This window comes from Cebidichthys violaceus, unplaced genomic scaffold (genome assembly GCF_023349555.1).
Source record: "Cebidichthys violaceus isolate CVI_PGR_0920_01 unplaced genomic scaffold, fCebVio1.0.p SCAF_41, whole genome shotgun sequence".
NCBI lineage: Eukaryota > Metazoa > Chordata > Actinopteri > Perciformes > Stichaeidae > Cebidichthys > Cebidichthys violaceus.
The window spans coordinates 1,297,969-1,317,364 of record NW_027176606.1 but is presented as its reverse complement, the minus strand read 5'-3'; the positions used below and the strand labels follow the sequence as shown (position 1 = coordinate 1,317,364).

Below are 19,396 nucleotides of genomic sequence, written 5' to 3'. Positions count from 1 at the left end.
ATGTGAAGACAAAAATCAACAGTTTAAAATGGATTTTTAAATGTAAGTGTAGAATTGATCACCCAAACCAAAATATTTCATCGCTCTTGGAAGACGATGCATGATCATGAAACTTAAAATGGCATTTCTTGCCCAAATTGGGTTTTTTTAATAAGTGTGTTGAAATGTCAATGCAGCACGTGGCTGTCATGGGAAGAATAAAAAGAGGTGGCGTCAAGAGTCATTGTGCTCCGTGTCTGTGTGTTGCAACTCAGTAACAATGAAACGTCAAGTCCTCCTCATTCTATTCCTCCAAGGTACGTCCTGTTTTCATTTTCTGAAAATATCATTGAGCTCCAGCGCCTTAATGAAATTAAAAAAAAGTATATATCAATATTCTAAATGACAATTGAGAACAGAATAAGTCACGTCTATGGGCACGCAGCAACAAACAGGAAGTATATAAATAGCGGAACTCACAAAGTCTATTTGTCATCTTCGAAATGAACTTACACATGCTGAAAGTTTTGAGTGTACATTAATAGTATATATACTGTTTTATGTATACTGTATTTACATCTACTCTATCCTGAAAAATGTCCAAATGATACAGTTTGTACTTGTCTTATCAAATGGCAAAGTTGGTCTAGCGGTTGGTCCACCCTGAGACAACTATTACTTGACATTTTTAAACAGACATTGCTGAAAATGTTTGAATCATCTGCGGTCCATTTCAGTTTAATATATAGTGCAACTCCATCAAACTCCATTCAACTGCTCAGAAACCTACGTGTTGCATGGTAACTAGTGGCACCTTGTGAGTTTCATGGGAATTACGTTCTGTCACTAAGTTAGACATTTCAGTGGAAACTCCACAATTCCATGTGGAAGTGAAATAGAAAAGACATTTGGTTTTGTGTCCACTTCTCCTGTGTGACCCTGAATCATGTCCTGACTCCCTAAATTGGCAATCAGTCATGAAAACTTTGAGAACCCCTGGTATCTATATCATCAATAAATAAATAGTCATAAAATGTCACACAAACAGTTATTTAGAAAGTCAAAGTGTAGTATACCATAAAATCTTCAGGAAAAAAAAGTTTATATGCCATAAAAAATGTGCTAAGAATGAAAAAGTCAAAAGTTGTATTATAGTGACCGTGGCTAAGTGGAAAGCAAGGCTGTCTTTCAATAAGAGGGTCAGATATATGATATATATATATATATTATATATGATTATATAAATGATCATAAGAAGTCAAAATATGTCACTACAAGTCACAGTACAGTATATCAAAAAGGTAATAGTAATGTATGTAAAAAACAAATAGTATTGTACGTCAGAAAATATCATGAAACAAGTCAAAGTATATTATGTTGAAAAAAAATCATGGACATGCTAAACTATGACTTTTTAATGACTTTTTTCGAAATACTATACTGTGACTTTTTGTGACTTTTTCACTTTTTTCAAATTATTATACTATGACTTTTCGACATACTATACTATGACTTTTTATGACTATTTTCGACATGCTGTACTATGAACATTTTTTGATGTTATACTGTGACTTTTATATGACTTTTTTCGACAAATGGCATGTCGAAAAAAATTACAAAGAGGTTTTAGTATAGCATGTAGAAAAAAGTCATAAAAAAGTCATAGTATAGCATGTCGGAAAAAGTCAAAGTGTATGTCAAAAATTCATAAACGTCATCGATCCTATCAGCTGCAGCGTCCAATCACATAATTTAAGAACAATAAGGGGGCGTGTCGGCCGTTAAAACAATGTTGTCAAAAAAAAGTCATAAAAAAGTCATAGTATAGCATGTCGAAAAAAAGTCAAAAGAAAGTCATATTATAGCATGTCAAAAAAAAATCATAGTTTAGCCTGTCAAAAAAAGTGAAAAACGGTCATATTATAGCATGTTGAAAAATTGAAAAACAGTCATAGTATAGCATGTCAAAAAAAGTCAAAAAATAGTCATAGTATATTATGTCGAAAACAGTCATAGTATAGCCTGTCGAAAAAAGTGAAAAACGGTCATAGTATAGCATGTCAAAAAAATTGAAAAACGGTCATAGTATAGCATGTCGAAAAAAGTCAAAAAACAGTCATAGAATATTATGTCAAAAACAGTCATAGTATAGCCTGTCGAAAACAGTCATAGTATAGCCTGTTGAAAAAATTTAAAAACGGTCATAGTATAGCATGTCGAAAAAAGTCAAAAAACAGTCACAGTATATTATGTCGAAAACAGTCATAGTATAGCCTGTCAAAAAAAGTGAAAAACGGTCATAGTATAGCCTGTCAAAAAAAGTGAAAAACGGTCATAGTATAGCAGGTTGAAAAAAGTGAAAAACGGTCATAACATAGCATGTCAAAAAACAGTCATAGTATATTATGTCTAAAAGAGTCATAGTTTAGCCTGTCGAAAACGGTCATAGTATAGCCTGTTGAAAAAATTTAAAAACGGTCATAGTATAGCATGTCGAAAAAAGTCAAAAAACAGTCATAGTATATTATGTCGAAAACAGTCATAGTTTAGCCTGTCGAAAAAAGTAAAAAAACGGTCATAGTATAGCATGTCGAAAAAACTAAAAAAAAAGTCATAGCATATTATGTCGAAAACAGTCATAGTATTGCCTGTCGAAAACAGTCATAGTATAGTCTGTCGAAAAAAGTGAAAAACGGTCATAGCATAGCATGTCGAAAAAATTCAAAAAAAGTCATGGCATATTATGTCGAAAACAGTCATAGTATAGCCTGTCGAAAACAGTCATAGTATAGCCTGTCGAAAAAAGTCAAAAAACAGTCATAGAATATTATGTCAAAAACAGTCATAGTATAGACTGTCAAAAACAGTTATAGTTTAGTTCGGAAAAAGTGAAAAACAGTCATATTATAGCATGTTGAAAAAATTGAAAAACAGTCATAGTATAGCATGTCGAAAAAACAAAAAAAAAATTCATGGCATATTATGTCGAAAACAGTCCTAGTATTGCCTGTCGAAAACAGTAATAGTATAGCCTGTCAAAAAAGTGAAAAACGGTCATAGTATAGCATGTCGAAAAAAGTCAAAAAATAGTCATAGTATATTATGTCAAAAACAGTCATAGTATTGCCTGTCGAAAACAGTCATAGTATAGCCTGTTGAAAAAAGTGAAAAACGGTCATAGTATAGCATGTCAAAAAAATTTAAAAACAGTTATAGTATAGCATGTCGAAAAAATTGAAAAAAAGTCATGGCATATTATGTCGAAAACAGTCATAGTATTGCCTGTCGAAAACAGTCATAGTATAGCCTGTCAAAAAAAGTGAAAAACGAACATAGTATAGCATGTTGAAAAAATTGAAAAACAGTCATAGTATAGCATGTCGAAAAAAGTCAAAAAACAGTCATTGAATATTATGTCAAAAACAGTCATAGTATAGCCTGTCGAAAACAGTCATAGTATAGCCTGTTGAAAAAAGTGAAAAACGGTCATAGTATAGCATGTTGCAAAAATTCAAAAAAATTCATGGCATATTATGTCGAAAACAGTCATAGTATAGCATGTCAAAAAAAGAGAAAAACTTTCATAGTATAGCATGTCAAAAAAATTGAAAAACGGTCATAGCATAGCATGTCAAAAAAACAAAGAAAAAAGTCATGGCATATTATGTCGAAAACAGTCATAGTGTTGCCTGTTGAAAACAGTCATAGTATAGCCTGTCGAAAAAAGTGAAAAACGATCATATTATAGCATGTTGAAAAAATTGAAAAACAGTCATAGTATAGCATGTCGAAAACAGTCATAGTTTAGCCTGTCGAAAAAAGTGAAAAACGGTCATATTATAGCATGTTGAAAAAATTGAAAAACGGTCATAGTATAGCATGTCGAAAAAAGTCAAAAAACAGTCATAGTATATTATGTCGAAAACAGTCCTAGTATTGCCTGTCGAAAACAGTCATAGTATAGCCTGTCAAAAAAGTGAAAAACGGTCATAGTATAGCATGTCGAAAAAATTTAAAAACAGTCATGTCATATTATGTCGAAAACAGTCATAGTATTGCCTGTCGAAAACAGTCATAGTATAGCCTGTCAAAAAAAGTGAAAAACGGTCATTGTATAGCATGTCAAAAAAATTGAAAAACGGTCATAGTATAGCATGTCGAAAACAGTCAAAAAACGGTCATTGAATATTATGTCAAAAACAGTTATAGTATAGCCTGTCGAAAACAGTCATAGTATAGCCTGTCGAAAAAAGTGAAAAACGATCACAGTATAGCATGTTGAAAAAATTGAAAAACAGTTATAGTATAGCATGTCAAAAAACCTCTAAAAAAAGTCATGGCATATTATGTCGAAAACAGTCATAGTATTGCCTGTCGAAAACAGTCATAGTATAGCCTGTCGAAAAAAGAGAAAAACGGTCATAGTATAGCATGTCGAAAAAATTGAAAAACGGTCATAGTATAGCATGTAAAAAAACAAAAAAAAAGTCATGGCATATTATGTCGAAAACAGTCATAGTATTGCCTGTCGAAAACAGTCATAGTTTAGCCTGTCGAAAAAATTGAAAAAACGGTCATAGTATAGCATGTCAAAAAAATTGAAAAACGGTCATAGTATAGCATGTCGAAAAAAGTCAAAAAATAGTCATAGTATATTATGTCGAAAACAGTCATAGCATTGCCTGTCGAAAACAGTCATAGTATAGCCTGTAGAAAAAAGTGAAAAACGGTCATAGTATAGCATGTCGAAAAAATTGAAAAACAGTCATGGCATATTATGTCAAAAACAGTCATAGTATTGCCTGTCGAAAACAGTCATAGTATAGCCTGTTGAAAAAAGAGAAAAACGGTCATGGTATAGCATGTCGAAAAAATTGAAAAACGGTCATAGCATATTATGTCGAAAACAGTCCTAGTATTGACTGTCGAAAACAGTAATAGTATAGCCTGTCAAAAAAGTGAAAAACGGTCATAGTATAGCATGTCGAAAAAATTGAAAAAAGGTCATAGTATAGCATGTCGAAAAAAGTCAAAAAATAGTCATAGTATATTATGTCGAAAACAGTCATAGTATTGCCTGTCGAAAACAGTCATAGTATAGCCTGTTGAAAAAAGAGAAAAACGGTCATGGTATAGCATGTCGAAAAAATTGAAAAACGGTCATAGCATATTATGTCGAAAACAGTCCTAGTATTGACTGTCGAAAACAGTAATAGTATAGCCTGTCAAAAAAGTGAAAAACGGTCATAGTATAGCATGTCGAAAAAATTGAAAAAAGGTCATAGTATAGCATGTCGAAAAAAGTCAAAAAATAGTCATAGTATATTATGTCGAAAACAGTCATAGTATTGCCTGTCGAAAACAGTCATAGTATAGCCTGTCGAAAAAAGTGAAAAACGGTCATAGTATAGCATGTCGAAAAAATTCAAAAAAAGTCATGGCATATTATGTCGAAAACAGTCATAGTATTGCCTGTCGAAAACAGTCATAGTATAGCCTGTCAAAAAAAGTGAAAAACGGTCATAGTATAGCATGTCAAAAAAATTGAAAAACGGTCATAGTATAGCATGTCGAAAAAAGTCAAAAAACAGTCATTGAATATTATGTCAAAAACAGTCATAGTATAGCCTGTCAAAAACAGTCATAGTATAGCCTGTCGAAAAAAGTGAAAAACGATCATAGTATAGCATGTTGAAAAAATTGAAAAACAGTCATAGTATAGCATGTCGAAAAACCTCGAAAAAAAGTCATGGCATATTATGTCGAAAACAGTCATAGTATTGCCTGTCGAAAACAGTCATAGTATAGCCTGTCAAAAAAAGTGAAAAACGGTCATAGTATAGCATGTCAAAAAAATTGAAAAACGGTCATAGTATAGCATGTCGAAAAAAGTCAAAAAACAGTCATTGAATATTATGTCAAAAACAGTCATAGTATAGCCTGTCAAAAACAGTCATAGTATAGCCTGTCGAAAAAAGTGAAAAACGATCATAGTATAGCATGTTGAAAAAATTGAAAAACAGTCATAGTATAGCATGTCGAAAAACCTCGAAAAAAAGTCATGGCATATTATATCGAAAACAGTCATAGTGTTGCCTGTCGAAAACAGTCATAGTTTAGCCTGTCGAAAAAAGTGAAAAACGGTCATATTATAGCATGTCGAAAAAAAAAAAAAAAAAGTCATAGCATATTATGTCGAAAACAGTCATAGTATTGCCTGTCGAAAACAGTCATAGTATAGCCTGTCGAAAAAAGTGAAAAACGGTCATAGTATAGCATGTCGAAAAAACTAAAAAAAAAGTCATGGCATATTATGTCGAAAACAGACATAGTATTGCGTGTCAAAAAAAGTGAAAAACGGTCATAGTATAGCATGTCGAAAAAATTTAAAAACGGTCATAGTATAGCCTGTCGAAAACAGTCCTAGTATAGCCTGTCGAAAAAAGTGAAAAACGGTCATAGTATGGCATTTTGAAAAAATTGAAAAACAGTCATAGTATAGCATGTCAAAAAACCTCTAAAAAAAGTCATGGCATATTATGTCAAAAACAGTCATAGTATTGCCTGTCGAAAACAGTCATAGTATAGCCTGTTGAAAAAAGTGAAAAACGGTCATAGTATAGCATGTCGAAAAAATAAAAAAAAAGTCATGGCATATTATGTCGAAAACAGTCATAGTATTGCCTGTCGAAAACAGTCATAGTATAGCCTGTCAAAAAAAGTGAAAAACGGTCATAGTATAGCATGTCAAAAAAATTGAAAAACGGTCATAGTATAGCATGTCGAAAAAAGTCAAAAAACAGTCATTGAATATTATGTCGAAAACAGTCCTAGTATAGCCTGTCGAAAACAGTCATAGTATAGCCTGTCGAAAAAAGTGAAAAACGATCACAGTATAGCATGTTGAAAAAATTGAAAAACAGTCATAGTATAGCATGTCGAAAAAAGTCAAAAAATAGTCATAGTATATTATGTCGAAAACAGTCATAGTATTGCCTGTCGAAAACAGTCATAGTATAGCCTGTAGAAAAAAGTGAAAAACGATCATAGTATAGCATGTTGAAAAAATTGAAAAACAGTCATAGTATAGCATGTCGAAAAACCTCTAAAAAAAGTCATGGCATATTATGTCGAAAACAGTCATCGTATAGCCTGTCGAAAACATTCATAGTATAGCATGTCAAAAAAAGTGAAAAACGGTCATAGTATAGCCTGTCGAAAAAAGTGAAAAACGGTCATAGTATAGCATATCGAAAAAATTTAAAAAACAGTCATAGTATATTATGTCAAAAACAGTCATAGTATAGCCTGTCGAAAACAGTCATAGTATAGCCTGTCGAAAAATTGGAAAAACGGTCATAGTATAGCATGTCAAAAAAAGTAAAAAAATAGTCATAGTATAATATGTCGAAAACAGTTATAGTATAGCCTGTCGAATAAAGTGAAAAACGGTCATCGTATAGCATGTCGAAAACAGTCATAGTATAGTTTGTCTAGAAAAAGTCGTATTAATAGTATTTTGGGGTTAATCGTCTTGCTGAAGGACACATTGACATTAGAGTAGCAAAGTAGAAGCCTGGGATTGAACCAACGACCCTTTGATTGTAAGGCAGCACTGCTCTCCACTTAGCCATGGACACCAATTGAGAACCACTGGCATAGTATGTCTATAAAAAGTCATAGTATAGCCTGTCAAAAACAGTCATAGTATAGCCTGTCGAATAAAGTGAAAAACGGTCATAGTATAGCATGTCGAAAACAGTCATAGTATAGCATGTCGAAAACAGTCATAGTATAGTTTGTCTAAAAAAAGTCATATTAATAGTATTTTGGGGTTAATCGTCTTGCTGAAGGACACATTGACATTAGAGTAGCAAAGTAGAAGCCTGGGATTGAACCTTCGACCCTTTGATTGTAAGGCAGCACTGCTCTCCACTTAGCCATGGACACCAGTTGAGAACCACTTGCATAGTATGTCTATAAAAAGTCATAGTATAGCCTGTCAAAAACAGTCATAGTATAGCCTGTCGAAAAAAGTGAAAAACAGTCATAACATAGCATTTCAAAAAAAGTCAAAAAACAGTCATAGTATATTATGTCAAAAACAGTCATAGTTTAGCCTGTCAAAAACGGTCATAGTATAGCATGTCGAAAAAAGTCAAAAAACAGTCATAGTATATTATGTCGAAAACAGTCATAGTATAGCCTGTCGAAAAAAGTGAAAAACGGTCATAGTATAACATGTCGAAAAAAGTCAAAAAACAGTCATCGTATATTATGTCGAAAACAGTCATAGTTTAGCCTGTTGAAAAAAGTGAAAAACGGTGACAGTACAGCATGTCAAAAAAATTTAAAAACGGTCATAGTATAGCATGTCAAAAAAAGTCAAAAAACTGTCATAATATATTATTTCAAAAACAGTTATAGTTTAGCCATTCGAAAACGGTCATAGTATAGCCTGTCGAAAGAAGTGAAAAACGGTCATAGTATAGCATGTCGAAAAAAGTCAAAAAACAGTCATACTATATTATGTCTAAAACAGTCATAGTTTAGCATGTCGAAAATGGTAATAGTATAGCCTGTCGAAAAAAGTGAACAACAGTCATAGTATAGCCTGACGAAAAAAGTGAAAAACGGTCATAGCATAGAATGTCAAAAAAATTTAAAAACGGTCATAGTATAGCATGTCGAAAAAAGTCAAAAAACAGTCATAGTATATTATGTCGAAAACAGTCATAGTATAGCCTGACGAAAACAGTCATAGTATAGCATGTCGAAAAAAGTGAAAAACGGTCATAGTATAGCATGTCGAAAAAAGTCAAAAAACAGTCATAGAATATTATGTCAAAAACACTCATAGTATAGCCTGTCAAAAACAGTCATAGTATAGCCTGTCGAAAAAAGTGAAAAACGGTCATAGTATAGCATGTCGAAAAAATTGAAAAACGGTCATAGTATAGCATGTCAAAAAAAATAAAAAAACAGTCAAAGAATATTATGTCAAAAACAGTCATAGTATATTATGTCAAAAACAGTCATAGTATATAATGTCAAAAACAGTCATAGTATAGCCTGTCGAAAACAGTGATAGTATAGCCTGTCGAATAAAGTGAAAAACGGTCATAGTATAGCATGTCGAAAACAGTCATAGTATAGTTTGTCTAAAAAAAGTCATATTAATAGTATTTTGGGGTTAATTTTCTTGCTGAAGGACACATTGACATCGGAGTAGCAGAGCAGGAACCAGGGATTGAACCTACGACCATTTGATTGAAGGGCAGCCCTGCTCTCCACTTCACCATAGACACCAGTTGAAAGCCACTGGCATAGTATATCTATAAAATGTCATAGTATAGCCTGTTGAAAAAAGTCAAAACACAGTCATAGTATAGCATGTCGAAAACAGTCATAGTATAGTTTGTCTAAAAAAAGTCATATTAATAGTATTTTGGGGTTAATCGTCTTGCTGAAGGACACATTGACATTAGAGTAGCAAAGTAGAAGCCTGGGATTGAACCTACGACCCTTTGATTGTAAGGCAGCACTGCTCTCCACTTAGCCATGGACACCAGTTGAGAACCACTGGCATAGTATGTCTATAAAAAGTCATAGTATAGCCTGTCAAAAACAGTCATAGTATAGCCTGTCGAAAAAAGTGAAAAACGGTCATAGTATAGCGTGTCGAAAACAGTCATAGTATAGTTTGTCTAAAAAAAGTCATATTAATAGTATTTTGGGGTTAATCGTCTTGCTGAAGGACACATTGACATTAGAGTAGCAAAGTAGAAGCCTGGGATTGAACCAACGACCCTTTGATTGTAAGGCAGCACTGCTCTCCACTTAGCCATGGACACCAATTGAGAACCACTGGCATAGTATGTCTATAAAAAGTCATAGTATAGCCTGTCAAAAACAGTCATAGTATAGCCTGTCGAATAAAGTGAAAAACGGTCATAGTATAGCATGTCGAAAACAGTCATAGTATAGCATGTCGAAAACAGTCATAGTATAGTTTGTCTAAAAAAAGTCATATTAATAGTATTTTGGGGTTAATCGTCTTGCTGAAGGACACATTGACATTAGAGTAGCAAAGTAGAAGCCTGGGATTGAACCTTTGACCCTTTGATTGTAAGGCAGCACTGCTCTCCACTTAGCCATGGACACCAGTTGAGAACCACTTGCATAGTATGTCTATAAAAAGTCATAGTATAGCCTGTCAAAAACAGTCATAGTATAGCCTGTCGAAAAAAGTGAAAAACAGTCATAACATAGCATTTCAAAAAAAGTAAAAAAACAGTCATAGTATATTATGTCAAAAACAGTCATAGTTTAGCCTGTCAAAAACGGTCATAGTATAGCATGTCGAAAAAAGTCAAAAAACAGTCATAGTATATTATGTCGAAAACAGTCATAGTATAGCCTGTCAAAAACAGTCATAGTATAGCCTGTCGAAAAAAGTGAAAAACGGTCATAGTATAACATGTCGAAAAAAGTCAAAAAACAGTCATCGTATATTATGTCGAAAACAGTAATAGTTTAGCCTGTCGAAAAAAGTGAAAAACGGTGACAGTACAGCGTGTCAAAAAAATTTAAAAACGGTCATAGTATAGCATGTCAAAAAAAGTCAAAAAACTGTCATAATATATTATTTCAAAAACAGTCATAGTTTAGCCATTCGAAAACGGTCATAGTATAGCCTGTCGAAAGAAGTGAAAAACGGTCATAGTATAGCATGTCGAAAAAAGTCAAAAAACAGTCATACTATATTATGTCTAAAACAGTCATAGTTTAGCATGTCGAAAATGGTAATAGTATAGCCTGTCGAAAAAAGTGAACAACAGTCATAGTATAGCCTGACGAAAAAAGTGAAAAACGGTCATAGCATAGAATGTCAAAAAAATTTAAAAACGGTCATAGTATAGCATGTCGAAAAAAGTCAAAAAACAGTCATAGTATATTATGTCGAAAACAGTCATAGTATAGCCTGACGAAAACAGTCATAGTATAGCATGTCGAAAAAAGTGAAAAACGGTCATAGTATAGCATGTCGAAAAAAGTCAAAAAACAGTCATAGAATATTATGTCAAAAACACTCATAGTATAGCCTGTCAAAAACAGTCATAGTATAGCCTGTCGAAAAAAGTGAAAAACGGTCATAGTATAGCATGTCGAAAAAATTGAAAAACGGTCATAGTATAGCATGTCAAAAAAAATAAAAAAACAGTCAAAGAATATTATGTCAAAAACAGTCATAGTATATTATGTCAAAAACAGTCATAGTATATAATGTCAAAAACAGTCATAGTATAGCCTGTCGAAAACAGTGATAGTATAGCCTGTCGAATAAAGTGAAAAACGGTCATAGTATAGCATGTCGAAAACAGTCATAGTATAGTTTGTCTAAAAAAAGTCATATCAATAGTATTTTGGGGTTAATTTTCTTGCTGAAGGACACATTGACATCGGAGTAGCAGAGCAGGAACCAGGGATTGAACCTACGACCATTTGATTGAAGGGCAGCCCTGCTCTCCACTTCACCATAGACACCAGTTGAAAGCCACTGGCATAGTATATCTATAAAATGTCATAGTATAGCCTGTCGAAAAAAGTGAAAAACGGTCATAGTATAGCATGTCGAAAACAGTCATAGTATAGTTTGTCTAAAAAAAGTCATATTAATAGTATTTTGGGGTTAATCGTCTTGCTGAAGGACACATTGACATTAGAGTAGCAAAGTAGAAGCCTGGGATTGAACCTACGACCCTTTGATTGTAAGGCAGCACTGCTCTCCACTTAGCCATGGACACCAGTTGAGAACCACTGGCATAGTATGTCTATAAAAAGTCATAGTATAGCCTGTCAAAAACAGTCATAGTATAGCCTGTCGAAAAAAGTGAAAAACGGTCATAGTATAGCGTGTCGAAAACAGTCATAGTATAGCCTGACGAAAACAGTCATAGTATAGCATGTCGAAAAAAGTGAAAAACGGTCATAGTATAGCATGTCGAAAAAAGTCAAAAAACAGTCATAGTATATTAAGTCGAAAACAGTCATAGTATAGCTTGTCGAAAACAGTCATAGCTTAGCTTGTCGAAAAAAGTGAAAAACGGTCATAGTATAGCATGTCGGAAAAATAAAAAAACGGTCATAGTGTAGCCTGTCGAAAAAAGTGAAAACCTGTCATAATATAGCATGTCAAAAAAAGTAAAAAAACAGTCATAGTATATTATGTCAAAAACAGTCATATTTTAGCCTTTCGAAAACGGTCATAGTATAGCCTGTCAAAAAAAATTAAGAACGGTCATAGTATAGCATGTCGAAAAAAGTCAAAAAAACAGTCATAGTATATTATATCGAAAACAGTCATAGTATAGCCTGACGAAAAAAGTGAAAAACGGTCATAGTATAGCATGTTGAAAAAAGTCAAAAAACAGTGATAGTATATTATGTCAAAAACAGTCATATTTTAGCCTTTCGAAAACGGTCATAGTATAGCCTGTCAAAAAAAATAAAGAACGGTCATAGTATAGCATGTCGAAAAAAGTCAAAAAAACAGTCATAGTATATTATATCGAAAACAGTCATAGTTTAGCCTTTCGAAAACGGTCATAGTATAGCATGTCGAAAAAATTGAAAAACGGTCATAGTATAGCATGTCGAAAAAAGTGAAAAACGGTCATAGTGTAATATGTCGAAAAAAGTCAAAAAACAGTCATAGTATATAATGTCAAAAACAGTCATATTATAGCCTGTCGAAAACAGTCGTAACCTGTCAAAAAAGTCATAGTTTAGCATGTCGAAAAATATCATTACATTAGTCATTTAGCAGACCGAGAATTGAACCACCAACCATCTGATTGAAAGTTAGCCCTGCTCTCCACTTAGCCACGGTCACTGCTTGGTTTAAAATGCCAAAAATAGTCATAAAAAGTCATAGTATAGCAAGTCAAAAAAATCATTAAAACGGTCATAGTTTAGCCTGTCGAAAAAAATGACTAACGGTCATAGTATAGCATGTTGAAAAATTGAAAAACGGTCATAGTATAGCATGTCAAAAAAAGTCAAAAGACAGTCATAATATATTATGTCGAAAACAGTCATAGTTTAGCCTGTCGAAAACAGTCATAGTATAGCATGTCGAAAAAAGTGAAAAACCGTCATAGTACAGCATGTCGAAAATAGTCAAAAAAACAGTCATAGTATATTATGTCGAAAACAGTCATAGTTTAGCCTGTCGAAAAAAGTGAAAAACGGTCATAGTATAGCATGTTGAAAAAAGTGAAAAACAGTCATAGTTTAGCCTGTCGAAAAAAGGTCATAGTATAGCATGTCTTGCTGAAGGACACATTGACAGGAGACAAGCGGAGAAGGAGATCGAACCGCCAACCCTCTGATTGAAAGATGGCCCTGCTCTCCACTGCTCTGTATAGTATGTTGAAAAAAAAGTCATAGTATAGCATGTCGAAAAAAAGTCATAGTATAGCATGTCATACAAAGTCATAGTATAGCATGTCATACAAAGTCATAGTATAGCATGTCGAAAGATATCATTATATTACAGTCATTTTGCAGCCCGGGAACTGAACCACCAACCATCCGATTGAAAGGTAGCCCTGCTCTCCAGTTAGCCAGTCACTGCTCAGTATAACATGTCAAAAAAAGCAAAAAAAAGTCATAGTATAGCATGTCATACAAAGTCATAGTATAGCATGTCGAAAGTCATAAAAAGTCATAGTGTTGCGAAAAATATCACTACATTACAGTCATTTAGCAGCTTAGGAATCAAACCACCAACCATCTGATTGAAAGGTAGCCCTGTTCTCCAGGTAGCCACGGTCACTGCTCGTTAAAACATGTCGAAAAAAGTCATAAAAAGTCATAGTATAGCAAGTCAAAAAAAAGTTTTAAAAAAGTCATAGTATAGCATGTCGAAAAAAAGCAAAAAAAAGTCATAGTATAGCATGTCGAAAAAAAGTTAAAAAAAAAGTCATAGTATAGCATGTCCAAAAAAAGTCATAGTATAGCATGTCATACAAAGTCATATTATAGCATGTCGAAAGTCATAAAAAGTCATAGTATAGCATGTCGAAAATTATCACTAAATTACAGTCATTTAGCAGCCCGGGAACCAAACCGCCAACCATCCAATTGAAAGTTAGCGCTGCTCTCCAGTTAGCCACAGTCACTGCTCAGTATAACATGTCGAAAAAAGTCAAAAAAAGTCATAGTATAGCATGTCGAAAAAAAAGCAAAAAAAAGTCATAGTATAGTAAGTCGAAAAAAAGTAAAAAAAAAAAGTCATAGTATAGCATGTCATACAAAGTCATAGTATAGCATGTCGAAAGTCATAAAAAGTCATAGTATAGCATGTCATAAAAAGTCATAGTATAGCATGTCGAAAAAGTCATAAAAAAGGCATAGTATAGCATGTCAAAGAAAGTCATGAAAAAGTCATAGTATAGCATGTCGAAAAAAGTCATAAAAAGTCATAGTATAGCATGTCGAAAAAAGTCATAAAAAGTCAAAGTATAGCATGTCGAAAAAAAGTCATAGTATAGCATGTCATAAAAAGTCATAGTATAGCATGTCGAAAAAAGTCATAAAAAGTCATAGTATAGCATGTCGAAAAAAGTCATAAAAAGTCAAAGTATAGCATGTCGAAAAAAAGTCATAGTATAGCATGTCATAAAAAGTCATAGTATAGCATGTCGAAAAAGTCATAAAAACGTCATGGTATGGCATGTCAAAAAAAGGAAAAAAAAGTAATTGTATAGCATGTCAAAAAAAAGGAAAAAATTCATTGTATAGCATGTTGAAAAAAGGAAAAAAAATTCATTGTATAGCATGTCGAAAAAAAGTCATAGCATAGCAAGTCATAAAAAGTCATAGTATAGCATGTCAAAGAAAGTCATGAAAAAGTCATAGTATAGCATGTCAAAAAAGTCATAAAAAGTCATAGTATAGCATGTCGAAAAAAGTCATAGTATAGCATGTCATAAAAAGTCATAGTATAGCATGTCAAAAAAGTCATAAAAAAGGCATAGTATAGCATGTCGAAAAAAGTCATAGTATAGCATGTCATAAAAAGTCATAGTATAGCATGTCGAAAAAGTCATAAAAAAGGCAAAGTATAGCATGTCAAAGAAAGTCATGAAAGTCATCGTATAGCATGTCGAAAAAAGTCATAAAAAGTCATAGTATAGCATGTCGAAAAAAGTCATAAAAAGTCATAGTATAGCATGTCGAAAAAAGTCATAAAAAGTCATAGTATAGCATGTCGAAAAAAAGTCATAGTATAGGATGTCATAAAAAGTCATAGTATAGCATGTCGAAAAAAAGGAAAAAAAAGTAATTGTATAGCATGTCGAAAAAAAGGAAAAAATTAATTGTATAGCATGTTGAAAAAAGGAAAAAAATTAATTGTATTGCATGTCGAAAAAAAGTCATAGTATAGCAAGTCATAAAAAGTCATAGTATAGCATGTCAAAAAAGTCTTAAAAAAGTCTTAGTATAGCATGTCAAAGAAAGTCATGAAAAAGTCATAGTATAGCATGTCGAAAAAAGTCATAAAAAGTCATAGTATAGCATGTCAAAAAAAGGCATAGTATAGCATGTCGAAAAAAAGTCATAGTGTAGCATGTCAAAAAAGTCATAGTATAGCATGTCAAAAAAAAGGCATAGTATAGCATGTCGAAAAAAGTCATAGTATAGCATGTCAAAAAAGTCATAAAAAAGTCATCGTACAGCATGTCGAAAAAAAGTAAAAACAAAGTCATAGTATGGCATGTCGAAAAAAAGTCATAGTATGGCATGTCAAAAAAAGTCATAGTATAGCATGTCGAAAAAAAAGTAAAAAAAGTCATAGCATGGCATGTCGAAAAAATTAAAAAAGTCATAGTATAGCATGTCGAAAAAATAAAAAAATAGTATGTATAGTATGTGGAAAAAAGTCATAATAAAGTCATTAAAAAGCCATAGTATAGTATCCCGAAAACTTTGACTTTTCTATGATTTTTTGACTTGTGAAAAAATGTATTCATAGTCAGAGTAGAATGTCAAAAATGTCATAAAAAATGTATTGTACAGTACGTAGAAAAAAGTCATAGTATATCATGTCGAAAAAGGTAATTGAACTTCATAGTATGTTATATCGAAACTCTTAGTAAATAATCTTAGAAAATAATCACAAATAAATCATAGTATAGTCTGTTGAAAAAAGTATAATTAAGTCATACCATAGCATTTCAAAATATAACAGTGTATTATATATAAGAACAATATGCAAGAAGTCTGCAATCCTGATGAAAACATCCACATCTGAGTTGAAATCATTAACCCTAACAACCTTCCATCAATCATCAATTAACTTTTAACAAATTCTGAGAACAAGGCAAACAGTACTACCCAATCAATCAAACTACCGTAAATAACTTGCTGTTTTTTTATTGTTAAAAAAACGGAATCTTCTCTAAATTGTTTTCACAGTGGCACCCGTTAGATCTCTCAGGGAAGTCTCTGGGTACCTCGGGGACAACGTCACCTTGCTCTCAGGAGCCGACCCATCATGGACACTTTCCTCAATCAAGTGGTCGATATTCTCCAACAACACTTGGATTGCCACCTATCTTATCAAGAGGACGAACATCGATCGAGTCGCTCAGTATAAAGGGAGACTCGGCCTCAACATCTCTACAGGTAAGAGACAAATCTATCTCCTAGGAAAGCTTACTGTATTTCTGTCTTGGCGAGTCTCCTCCATGTTTTTTTAACTCATTAGGTGACCTGATGATCTATAATTTGACCCCAAAGGATGCCATGGAATACACTGTAGACCTCATCAATAATAAAGAACAGTCCAGCGAGAACAAGGCTACAGTCATAGTGAAACGTAAGTGTGACTTTCAAGACTGACACATGTTTTTAGGTTTTGTGAGCCTTTTATAAAAATTTTAAATATTGTCATCTTGTGTTTTCACAGTTAGGTAGGTTGGCTTTTCTCAGCAGGTTCAGCGTGTTTCTGACGAATATCTCATTACTAAATGTTAGCGTCTCAAGCATCATGGCGCTGAACAGTCCACTTTTACTATTTTGTCTGATCAACAATTCCAATTCCAATTTAAACCCTCCGCAGAACGCCTCCAGAAACCGACCATTCTGACCTTTGCGTCTGAAAATGGAGGCTGCCGCAGGTGGCTGCAATGCTACTCGGCGGATGAAGGCGTCCAATTGTCCTGGCAGGGAATGCCTCCGAGTGGGACCGTCTACAACTTGACTAATCCTGACGGCAACTCCGCAGTTCTTTTTGCGTTTCTCAACGCCACCCAGAACCAAGTTGAATTAACCTGCACCTCCTGCAAGAACACGGAGAAGGCCTCAAGCGTTATCACTTCTAAGTGTGATGGTAAGGTCACAATGGACTTAAATGAGGAAAACATGGTACAATATGATGCATGCCAATGTGGTTCTGAGAAACCCAGTCTAGATGTTTTTTCTTAATTATGTTGTTGCCTCTCTCATGTTTCAGGTGAGAAGCCTGAGCCTCAACCTCCGCTGCATCCACAGCAAGATCCTTGGTTTAGGGAAAGATATGGGATCATGTTTATGCTCGGAGGCATCGTGGGAATTATTGTGACAGCAGTAGTAACGTATGCTTTTGCAGCAGTGAGAAGAAAAAAAAATAATGAAATAAATTAATGTATTTAGGTCAGGAAAACACCTGTACAATCTAATGGAAACAGTTTAAAAAATCCAGAGATCCAACACAGACGCACTGAAAGACTCACAATGATAGTGGTTACACTTTTGTTGTACTGCTGTTATGGATATGGATATGGATATGGAGTATTTTTTCTCTGGTTCTCACGACTTGTTTTTGCGTTTTCTATTTTATTATCCTGTCAAATGTGTGAAGAATTTAAAGTTAAAAAGCAATGTTAGTGTGTTTAATAATCACTCCTAGTGGTGGATATAATGTTATAACATGTTTGTTTGGAAAAGTGTTAAATCATAAAAGTATAATCATTCTATGTATCAAACTATAAAATACAGTTACTGAATGTTTTGAGGGAAAGAGAGAGACCTTTGAGACGGGCTTTTCAGATCCGAAAACAACTGTATGATAATGTGATGAGTTTGGTGAGCTGACTTCAGGAATGTGGGGTGTTAACAGTGGGGGAAGGAGATGTATTGATCAAACAGAGCTGTAGAGGAAGACAGCCCTAAGAAAACATGGGGGTCGGGTAAACGCAGTTTTATGAGGAGGAGGACAGGTCGGACCAGAGGACACTATTCAGATATTATGCGGATCACTTAGACCAATGGAGAGCATTGTCCGAGGACAGGAGGAGACAATCAGATTCCAGCCAATCACAAAGCTGATAATGGACTTTTGAAAGTAAACTACTGACTTTTGGGTATAAAAACATTGTTCGGAGAGATGTTGTTCAGTTCTTGTCGATCCTCTTTACTGTGAACTAGCGTTTGTAGGCCAGTAGGGGGGGAGAGTCTTTGAACTCGGTTTCGCGATTCCTTACTGTCGACAGTGTAATTCAGTTTGTAATTGTCTTTTTAGCATTTGTGAATTATAAATACTTTTTCATTGTAAGCTGGATCCAGCTGATTTTTCTTAGCGTGACTTCGTTGCTCAAACAACAACGAAAGAGCGAGAGGTCCGCGGCCTCCTGCGAGCAGAGGTCTCACTCCATTACAAATGGGAACTTTTTATTTTTGTAAAAACACTTTTTAACTTTTGTAATTGGGAGGTGCTGTAGTCCTGGTATTTGATCATTCATTTCAATGTTTCTGCATTAGTATACAAGCACCTTTGTACACACCTTTCAAAAAAAGCAGTGTTATGTGTATGTTATGTCATCTCTTTTGTTTATATTGTAATTGCTTTTATTGTTTCTGTTTTTACCATGAAAAGCCTTTGAGCACCTTGTAACTATACAAATAAAATGTATTAGAATTATTGTTATACTATTACTTTTTGTACTTAATGCGCTTTTGAGACATTGTTTCATCTCACTGTTTGTTGTTGTTACTGTCCAATGGTATGGACCATTTTGACTGAAGTATTGTAAATACATTGATGTGGAAGAGTAACTGTTTCTGTTATGCTAAAATAGGCGCATGAATTTATATAAATAAACCAAATGTTTTTTTTACCAAATAGTACAGTTACAGTTGATAAAAGTTATTTCTGTTAGTTGGCAAAACATGTCAAAAATTGTCAAAAATCTGCTGTTTTATGTATTTCATTTGTTGATCTATTGTACGGTGTGTATCTGTTGTGTTGACTATTGTCTCCCCTCTGGGAGATTAAAGTCTATCCAATCCAATCTGACAATTTTGATAAATGCTTATTCATGTATGGCATCGGTGTCTCATTTCAAATAACCGCCCAAAACCCTTAGAA

General features: G+C 33.7%; 1 protein-coding gene across 1 annotated transcript; it reads left to right on the top strand.

The window, feature by feature from the left end:
- Positions 1-219: 219 nt before the first annotated feature.
- On the top strand, positions 220-19,351 carry si:cabz01074946.1 (CD48 antigen). Its single transcript, XM_068728219.1, has 5 exons — positions 220-296; positions 16,465-16,674; positions 16,757-16,867; positions 17,111-17,380; positions 17,504-19,351. Exons 1-5 carry the CDS (start codon positions 260-262, stop codon positions 17,671-17,673), a joined length of 798 nt encoding a protein of 265 aa, XP_068584320.1. The 5' UTR covers positions 220-259; the 3' UTR covers positions 17,674-19,351.
- The last annotated feature ends 45 nt before the right edge of the window (positions 19,352-19,396 follow it).